This window comes from Lathyrus oleraceus, chromosome 7 (genome assembly GCF_024323335.1).
Source record: "Lathyrus oleraceus cultivar Zhongwan6 chromosome 7, CAAS_Psat_ZW6_1.0, whole genome shotgun sequence".
Lineage (NCBI taxonomy): Eukaryota > Viridiplantae > Streptophyta > Magnoliopsida > Fabales > Fabaceae > Lathyrus > Lathyrus oleraceus.
In genome coordinates this window covers 223,023,122-223,033,331 of record NC_066585.1, presented here as the reverse complement: position 1 = coordinate 223,033,331, position 10,210 = coordinate 223,023,122, and the positions used below count along the sequence as shown (strand labels likewise).

The following is a 10,210-nucleotide window of genomic DNA, read 5'->3' as shown; positions in this document are numbered from 1 at the left end:
TATAATATTTTTATTGTTCCATACATACACCTATAGAGAACAACATAACTTTGTATTTAGTCATTCATACATGACTAAATAACATCAAAACTCATCATATTTAGACAAAAATGTTTCATTCAATATACAAAAAATTAGATTAGACAAAAGTGGAATAAAAAACATATATAAATAGTAGCATAAAATAATATCGAAGACATTATAATAAAACATAAAAAATATATGAGATGAGAGATTAGAGAAGATGAAAAAAAGAACATAAGAGATGCGAGATTGAGAAGAAAGGTGCGATAAAAATATAATTAAAAGAGAAAATAGTAACATAAAAGATGAAAAAGAAAGAACATAAGAGATGACTTATTAGAGTAGAATAGGCGAAACCTACATGAAAAAGAAGACGAGAAGAATGTGTGATACTACTATGAGAGATTTAAGAAGGTTGAAATTGAAACCCTAAGCGTGAGTAAGAGAAAATCATTTGTAATTGTAAGGTTAAGGGATACTAGGTTTGATGTTTTGGTTGGATGTGGGATAAGTAAAATTTGGGTTGTAACATAATGCGGTTTGGTTTGGTTTAGTTCGGTTTGTAAAATACAAACCGCAAACCAAACCAAACCGTGCGGTTTAATTAAAAAATGACCCAAACGAATCCGAATCAAATGCGATTTTTTGCGGTTTTGGTTTGGTTTGGTTTGCGGTTTTCTATTGGGTTAGTTTGGTTTTGAACATCCCTAGTGTAAATTAGGGCAAAAACTACCCATTTGTATAATTTTTTTTAAATTATGGATATTTTTAAATTTTTTTTAAAAAATATGATTATTTAAAAAAAATCTTCCTCTTTTGACTTCCTAAATCAAAATATCAAGACTAAAAAAATAAAAAAATTTGGACCAAAACCAAAACTCCTAAATCAAAATGAATTTTCAGCCTCTTTGAACCAAATAGAAGAATCGGTAACGCAAAAGCGCTTTCAAGTAATCAAATACGCAGCTGAATCACAATCACTTTCAAACAAAAAAAACTTGTCAGTAAACAAGAATGGGGAAAAGTCATGTTGCGGACCCTCCGAACCTGAAGAAATACGGCGTTCCTTTTTACTCCGTTGCTTGGGTACCCCGCAACACGCTCAAATCGATCCAAAATGTAACCGCCGATGATTCCTCCGACGCTGATCCTAAAGCTCCGCCGGAGACATCATCACTCGACGATGAGAACTACCTCGTGTTCGCTGGCGGCGGTGGAGAAAGCCGAAGCGGTATCCCTAATTCTGTCTTGCTCGCGCACTTCGATGTTGCGTCTAATTCTCTCTCTGATCAACCGGTACATCTTATATATTCATTCTGCTTCTTTATTGCTTATAAATTTGTATGGATTTGATTTGATTTGATTCATTAGTCCGAGAGATTGGGATCTGATTTTGAATATAATTTGATTCGTTCTTGTTTGTGTTATACGATTTGAGGAATCTGTGCTCGTTGCTTGGAATTTTGCTCTCTATGGTTCATTTGATGTTTTGTTGATGGTAGATTTGTTTGAATTGCGTAAATTCTATGACAGTGGTTCATGTTACGATATTTTTACTGCATAAGGACTCGCATGTTTATGATACTGTAGTCTCTTGTTTGAGTAACTTCATCAATATTTCAGGTGAATAAGCTAGGAACTAACTCTGAGTTGCCTTATAGAATGACACTTCACCCCAATGGAGATGGCGTTATTTGTGCAATGGAAACGCCAAAGATTTGCAGGTTTTTTGGTTTTCATCTCTTCTTTTCGTTCATAGACATTACTCATTTTATTAACTAGAAATCCAGCTAGAATTCATTTATCCGTTTAATTTTAATGTTTTATATTTCAAATGAGAGAGAGAGAGAAGCCAGACTTGTTTGAGCATACTTGTAAGATGTACATGGGTTGACCAGCCGGAAAATGGAAGCACTTTTCATCTGAATTTTATCATGTTCCTATGCTTTTCCTTTTTCCACCTACTCAACCAAGTTACCAGAAATGCGGTTAATTTCGCTACGGAGCCCGTAAAGGGGTTGTAGATACTGCTGTACGAACATCAGATGCTGGATATCTTACACGTCGACTTGTTGAAGTGGTTCAACACATTGTTGTACGGCGAACAGATTGCGGTACCATCCGTGGGATTTCTGTAAACACCCGAAATGGAATGATGCCAGAAATAATTTTGATACAAACATTAATTGGTCGTGTAGTAGCCGAGAATATATATATAGGTTCACGGTCCTGATAACCCCCAATTTATAACTTCCTCTCTACCAACAACACCCACTCCTTCAACCCGTTCTAAAAAAATGGGATTTCGCGTAATAAGTTTTTGATATTCAATAACCCTTGTTAAAAAATAATTGCAAAAATCAAAACATTTATCGATCCAACCATAAGGTAGATCAGCCGCTACTCCTCCAATACGAAAAAAATTATGCATCATTCTCATACCTGTCGCAGCTTCGAATAGATCATATATTAATTCTCATTCTCTAAAAATATAGAAAAAGGGGGTTTGTGCACCAATATCTGCCATAAAAGGTCCCAGCCATAGTAGATGAGAAGCTATATGACTTAACTCCAACATAATTAAGAGAGAAAAGTTGGATCATGAGTTATTTGGTTTCAGATTTGTAGGATTTATGATCCAAAAATTCCAGAAGTATTATAAGCTGTCTAGTATGTTAAGGAACTGCGTATGGTCTGTATATTTTGATTATATATCCAAAATGTATCCTTTTTTGTGTTGACCCTCTAGGCTGGGACACACTTCAATTAGGAGATATCTTTCAAAAGTTATTTATGTTTTATTAGCTGCAAATGAATGGAAGTAATTCAATCACTTAGTTCTACAACTCTATAGAAACTTTCACTCAAAAATATTATTTGCTGCACTATACTCTCAGACAAGGTAGTCAAGCATGAGATCTTAAGTAGGATCGGACTGCCTGTAAAAGATCGTAAAAATAGGATCGTAGCACGACACTTAAGATCTTACAGAATACACACAAAAACATGAAATTTATAATACATGAACAAAATAACCTATAAATCACAAAATTCAACCAATTTAATTAATAACTCATAACCATCATTCTATAATTTAACAAGTTCAAAAGACTTTGTTCAAAATAAGTAGCTCAAAAAATGTAAATAACAAACAAGTCTAATCATCTAAGATATTATGTATTCCCATATCATGATAGTCATATAAAAGGCAACTTCAGCACGTAAGATTGTAAGATCTTACGATCCATCACTCAGATCTTGACCACAAAGTGCACAAAAAAAGTTTTTTCTCAGATCCTAGCACTAAAAGGCAACTTCAGCACGTAAGATCGTAATATCTTAAGACCCAACACTCGATCTTGACTACACTGCTCTAGGATATAAGATTGAATTGGATAATGATAAACCATATAGACTGCATGATATTTTAATAATTCCAGCCATAGTATGTGGTGTAACAAGATGTTTGATAACTACGTAGCTAGCATTGGTAAGAAGTTGAATTGACAAATCAGCCTGCAGTAATTTTCTGGAAAGCAGTTATCAGTAATCTAATCTAATTAATTGATTCGAAATAAATCCTAACTTAAATAGTTTTAAGAATTCACCGTGTTTATTCATAAAAGGCTGTTTCATTGAAGAATTTTGTTTAATTTAGAGCAATATTAGCAGTATTGTTCGATACGCAAAAATATGTAGAAAATGGTTCTTTCTTTCTACATTTCTTTTCATTTTAAATTGTTTTTAGAGGGTTGGCAGCTGTGTTATCGGTTCATGCCATTGTAAAATTTCCAGAACATGTCCTAGTGCTGCCACTAACTAAATGAAAGTATGGATTTACTACACTCCAGGAGGAAATACAATACGAAAGAGGGCAGTTAAGGTCATTGCATTGTGTCAGTCCATAATACTGTATTGATACCCTAGACCAACAGAAGACTGATATTCTTTTGCACTGTTACAACTAACTGTAGAACACCATGATCAATAACGTATTGTGACTTGAGCATGCAGGTGGTTTAACTGGGATCGAAACGAGAGTGCTGAAGTTCACAAGTTGGGTCTGAAATTGTCAGAGAAAGTGCTCACCCAGTTGGATAATGTTGGGCTACAATTGGCATTGGCATTCAGCAATGATGGTACTACATTAGCTACTGGTGGAGAGGTATTGGCTTCCTTTACTTTTATATAAATGAAGAGAAACTGTTTGCTAACACTGATAACAAATTTTAGTAACAGATGTAAAAAGATGTTTTATGGAAATTATCTCCACTCATTAATTATTATTATACTCTTTGTTCAACTAAGGAATGGTTTTGGTAGAGATTAAGATCCAAGGTATTGTTTTTTGCTGTTCATACAAACCATTACGAGTGTGGAATCTCTTATAAAAAAGATTTGATGTAAGTAGGCAGTACTAGTATCACAAGTTCAGTTTAAGACATGCACTTAATAGGAGAATTACTTGAGTATTTACTTTAGTATATGAAAAGTTAGTCCAGGTTATAATGGTAAGCCCAGTTTATTTGTAATAGATGTAATCATGTAACCATTTGTTTGGCTGCTGACCTAGTGGGAAAAGACTTTGGTTGTTGTAATAACCATTTGTTTGCCCATAGTACAATATCATTTCCCTGTATCTGTTAACATAAACCCAGTGTTGTCGATGGCGGAGAGCCAAAACCCCGCAATACCGGCCGCTTTGCAGTGGCGTTACAGCAGATTATGGCAGAAAAACACATGCAATATCGGCCGATATTTACCATTGCGGCTAGCCCAAAAACCGCCATGTATATCCGCCATAGCGGCCATGGCCCTGCTATTTGATAGCACTGCATAAACCTGAAAACATTGGTCTGAACATCCAGCCTAAATGGGTGGCAACCGACAAGCATAAAATTGTTTTACCAGCAAACCTAAATTTGTATATTATTTATTTTTTGAAGGATCAGTGTTATCAAATTGCGGCACCATGGACGCTATGGCGGATATACATGGCGGTTTTTGGGCTCGCCGCAATGTTAAATATTGGCCGCTATTGCGGGTTTTTCCGCCATAATCTGCAATAAGGGCGCCGCAAAGCGGCCTGTATGGCGGGATTTTGGCCCTCCGCCATCCGCCATTGACAACATTGTGAAGGATTGGCATGCCATATGATATTGTATTTTTGTGCAGTACAGGATGGAAGTCTAAGGGTTTTCAAGTGGCCTAGCATGGAAAATATTCTCAACGAGTCTAATGCTCATTCTACTGTGAAGGACTTGCACTTCAGGTTTGATGCACATACTTCAGGTTTGATGCACATAGTAGCATAAGCGTTTCACATGATAAATACTATTTGACTTCATAAATCATAAGGAAAAGAAGAAAAAGTTAAGAAACGATAATAGATAGAGAGCCTCTTTTAACCCTGTTATTTCTGATGGATTGTAGCTTAGTCTGGTTTTTATGTCTTGCAGTTCTGATGGCAAGTTAATTGTCTCTTTGGGAGGTGGTGGCCCCTGCAAGGTTTGGGACATTTCTTCAGAAATAGTCTTAGCTACTCTAACAAATGAAAATGTAAGTGATTGATTAAAACCTCACTACTGGATGAAGTTATTTTTGGTTTGATGGTTTATGTATTTGAAGATTAATTGCTTGAAGTTTTTCTTCTGTGAATTGTACTCAATCAACACAGACATCTATTGTATATATTTCGGATTAAGTTCCAAACACAATCATGTTGAAGTATTGGGAAGTGTCTTATATGCTTCTTAACTAGAGAATAATTCTAGTTATGAAGATGAACCCGGCATTTATAATAAAGTAAAATCTAACATTTAACATCTAGCTGAGAAAATTCTAGCTCCTGGTGCCTCAATATGATTCCTGTGTTTTTTGTGTTGGTGATTGCTTTGTCATAAATTTTATATTGTATATATTCTAATCATATTTTGTTGAATTTCATCCAGCGTGAGAATTTTAGCTCTTGCAGATTTTCTCAAATAAATGATACAACTCAAGTCCTATATATAGCTGCCAAAACAGGTATATATTTTGCAGAAAAAATCATCTGGTTTTTGTTTATTTATTTATCTAACAACATTTTATTGTTTTGTATAGATAAAGGTGGAAGCATCCTGACCTGGAATACGCAAACATGGGAAAGGATCAGTTCAAAGTATATTTCGCGTGATGCAATATCTGCATTCAATGTCTCAGCTGATGGAAAGTTTCTGGCATGGTACATATGTATTCTCTATACTTCTAGTACTTAAGATGGCACCCTTGTGTTTATCTTTAGCTACCTGGAAGCAGGCTGACTTAATTTTTGTGGTCTACCTTTAGACCTCAAAGGTGCATTTTTACAAAAACTTACGTCTTTTATTTTGGTGGGTTGACATGCAGTGGAACACCAGAAGGTGAGATTATAATTGTAAATTCAACTAATATGCATATTCAGACAAAGATAAAAAAGGCTCACCTTGGCATAATCACTGCTTTAGCATTTTCCCCTGACTCAAGGTTTGGAGTGAATATTTTTTCCTGCCAAAATTTACTGTTTATGCCCTGTTTGAAGGTATTTTAATCATAATTGTGGATTCTGTATTCAGGGCATTGGCTTCTGTATCATGGGATTCAAGTGCAAGGGTAACAATAATTAAAGAGAAGAAAAATGGTATGTGCACATTTCTTGATCTGTTGACTTGATAAGGCTATAATTCATGTCCTTGATTGATTTACAGATTTATAAATGTTTTGCAAAGCTCTTAATAATTGGTGTAGTACTTTTTACCTATCAGTGTGTTGATTTAATAATTATGGAATATTAGTGCCAAAATTTTGTTGAATGACCAAACATTTCTAGTAAGTTATTATGCACTCACTTTGCTTGCGATGAATATTATCTGGTTCCTGAACGTGTTCATGATTTAGAGTCTGTTTGATTTCCAAATAAAAAGTACTAGGCATAACATAATAAGACAGGCATGTAAGTTATTGGGCAACTTTTGGTGGAAAATGGAAGGTGGAGTTAGGGAAAGGGAGGTTTGGTCGAGATACTTCGAGGTGGTGAAAGTATATGTGCCCCATAGGCCATAGATGATAATACATGATGGTGAGGACAATTGGATCCGGGGACCAGATAAAAAAAGGTGTTCTCACAGTAAAATCTACTTTCGATACGGTTTCTAATGTGCAGGTGTCAGGACATAGTGTGCCCATATTGAATACATTTGTTTTTAAACATATTTAGAAGAGTCCAGTCCCATCCAAGGTGAGGGAATTCTTGTGGCAACTGTTGTTGGACCGGATACCTTGTAAAGTGAACCTAGCTACGTGCAGAGCCTTACCTTCGACAGGATCGGTACTATGTCGGCCGTGTGATGGTGAGCCTGAGACTGCTAGACATTTGTTTCTCCACTGTAAATTTACATCCAACATTTGGCCGGCTTTGTCTGGGTAGGTGGGGGAAACCTTGATCATACCTCCAAATCTTTTCACATCCTTTGCTATGTGGATGTTTGGTTGGAGCAAGAGAGTTAAGAGCAGTATAAGCTTAATTTAGCATGCTGCTATTTGGTCAAATTGGAAGAATTGGAATGATAGAGTCTTCAATAATAAAGTGGTGACAGAGGCGGAGATAGTGGAACATATAAAGGTTCTGTCTTTGCAGTGGTTTTAGATATTTTTTCCTTAAATCCGTGTTTTGGATGATTGAAATAGGATGCGGCTGCCGCTTTTGGATTCATAAGCAAACTTTTTGGGGTGTTCCACTGTCTTTTTTTTCTGCTGGAGTATGGGACTGCAGTGTTGGTTTTAGGGCTCTGCATATTTTACTGTGTTGATACTGCATGATTTTGGTGTTTTAAGTTCCTTCAGTTGGCTTTTGATTGGAGCCCTGGTATTTGTTTTAACCTAATAAAAGCCGACTGAAGGAACTTAAAGTTGAAATTGTTGAAATTGCAATTGTTGTCCTTCCCCTTCATTTTTTTCCAACCTCACAACTAGGTTTTTCCAATCTAATTTGAACAGTGTATGTGCTATGAATAGTTGAATAGTATTATTACTTATTTAAAAGCATGTTTGTGTTAATATTTGTGGCTGGCCTAAGTTTCATGTCCTCCTATAAATGATCACGTATATAGTGGCGTGGCCAATTCAGCACATGACCAACTGTTTCTGTTTTGTTTTATGTATATAGTGGCTTGGCCAATTCAGCACATGACCAACTGTTTCTGTTTTTCTTGTTTTAAGGAGGGTTGAACTTGTGGATTGCTGTATTTATCATCCTACTCGCAATAGCTGCTGCTTACTTCCTAAAGGTCGAAGGAATTGAAAAGTTATGGCTTAAAGATTACTAGTCAAACATAGAAATATTTACTGCTAGCAAAACAGCTTACCTTTGACATTTCCATTTTTGGGGGTGGTTTTGGATGCTTTTCATATTTTCAACATTCTGAATTGTTTTTACATTGGATGAGTCTCTTTACTGCACTGTAAATTGTAAAATTATGATATATACGTGTGTTAAATCATGAGTTTAATTGTTTTGGGAATCATTATCTTTATGTTTCATGTCATAATTTTATGTTTTCATATTCTTATTCTTTTTTCTAAGGAGGTGTTTGTTTTACATATACAGAAATTTATCTCATGGAATAACTTTCCCAGAAGTTTAATAGGGAATTTTTATTCATAGGAATTTTTCAAAAATGAGTTTAGTTAACAATTTGAACACTTGGGATTTTTTTTTGGTAAACAAGAGAAATATGCATTAAAATTATTAAAATTCCCTAGTGTTTATTCATTAGAGAATCTTTTTATACTACTTAATACGAGATATGTGTAATTTAGAAAGAAAAAAAAATACTTATTTAGGAATAAGGATCATAGATGGTTAATTCTTATAAATTATTTGTAGAATTAAGTAAACGTCAAAAATTATAAAAGAAATCAAGTAAGATTGTTTAGATTAAAAATGAGATGCAAATTCATACACTTTTCACAAATTTGTTATTTCTGTAACTTAGATGCTCAAAATTTATAGAGAAGAACAATGAAAAATATGAACCCTTGTTATTAATAACCGTTGAAAATGATTAACTGTTCAGCATTCAAAACATATACTATTATGTGGTCTTCTATCCTCTGTTTTGCTTCCACGTGTCTTCAGTTATTGAATTGCTATAAAATCATTATTTTTGTTGAAAAAAACATCGTCGAGTCTTCCAACTGCTTCTGTCGAGAATCCTCCCTATCGAATTTTATGACTTTGGTGTCGAAAACATGATTCAACTATCTATCCTTAGCTTGTATATTTATTTCAACCCCACTCTTGTTGAACATGCTGAACCGAAAATCTCGGGCTAACATATGCCTCCAAAAATGCCATTTTGGATCATGTTTGCAATATGGAAGAAATAAGGCGTTTTTAATACACTATCGACACTCTTCAAAGTGGTATGCATATGTCATTGTCATCATTACCACTTTCACCTAGCCATCACGTCAATGAATGTGCGTGCAACTACCATCATGGTTCTAACTTCCTAGGCCATCGTGTGCCACAAAATTTAACCGCATTAAAATACAAGAAAATCGTTGATTAACAATTTTTAAAACAAGAATCAAAACACCACTTGTTTCGACTTCAAGATTTATCTAGGGTTGGGTGTAATTTTTATTAATCATCATTTGTTGTCTGCTTTTATTGAGAGATGACACTCAAAGACTTCTTCATTCCATCTTCGATCGGTGCAATATTTACCACATTTGATAATGTGTCATTCCTCATACATCTTCAAATCAAGGGAAGATTTTTAGATTACTCTAGACTCACTAAATATGATGCACTCGATATGATGGTGCAATATTTGGAAGTTGGACCTAGTGATGTCCATCAAGAGATGGATGACTTAAGAGGACGTCATGCCAAGTTTTGATTTTCGAAGAGGTTGAACAGATGAAACCTGGATGCGACAGATGAGGTTGATGGTTATGATGCACATATATGACATTATAAAATATGTGCATTGAGGTCATACCTCTTGTATCTGGTTTGTACGTCCATATTCAGGACAAAAGGGCATACTATGTCAATGTCGTGTACCCGAGATACTTCATTGACTTGGAGAAAATCAGTGAGTACAATTGGGGGTCTCTTATTTGGTTTACAAGTACCCAAATTAGGTGAAGTTTGTCTATG

At 35.0% G+C, this 10,210-nt stretch overlaps 1 protein-coding gene across 1 annotated transcript; it reads left to right on the top strand.

Moving 5' to 3' along the window:
- Window positions 1–892: 892 nt before the first annotated feature.
- Window positions 893–8,564, top strand: LOC127100397 (SEC12-like protein 2). The gene is made up of 10 exons (XM_051037549.1): window positions 893–1,320; window positions 1,648–1,748; window positions 4,039–4,189; window positions 5,205–5,296; window positions 5,484–5,583; window positions 5,976–6,051; window positions 6,127–6,247; window positions 6,412–6,528; window positions 6,618–6,682; window positions 8,260–8,564. Exons 1-10 carry the CDS (start codon window positions 1,039–1,041, stop codon window positions 8,364–8,366), a joined length of 1,212 nt encoding a protein of 403 aa, XP_050893506.1. The 5' UTR covers window positions 893–1,038; the 3' UTR covers window positions 8,367–8,564.
- Window positions 8,565–10,210: the final 1,646 nt, after the last annotated feature.

Coding starts and splice junctions, on each gene's coding strand:
- LOC127100397 (XM_051037549.1), top strand. CDS start 1,039: ATGGGGAAAAGTCATGTTGCGGACCCTCCGAACCTGAAGAAATACGGC. Junction 5,584..5,975: donor CTACTCTAACAAATGAAAAT/GTAAGTGATTGA, acceptor AATTTCATCCAG/CGTGAGAATTTTAGCTCTTG. Junction 6,248..6,411: donor GATGGAAAGTTTCTGGCATG/GTACATATGTAT, acceptor GTTGACATGCAG/TGGAACACCAGAAGGTGAGA.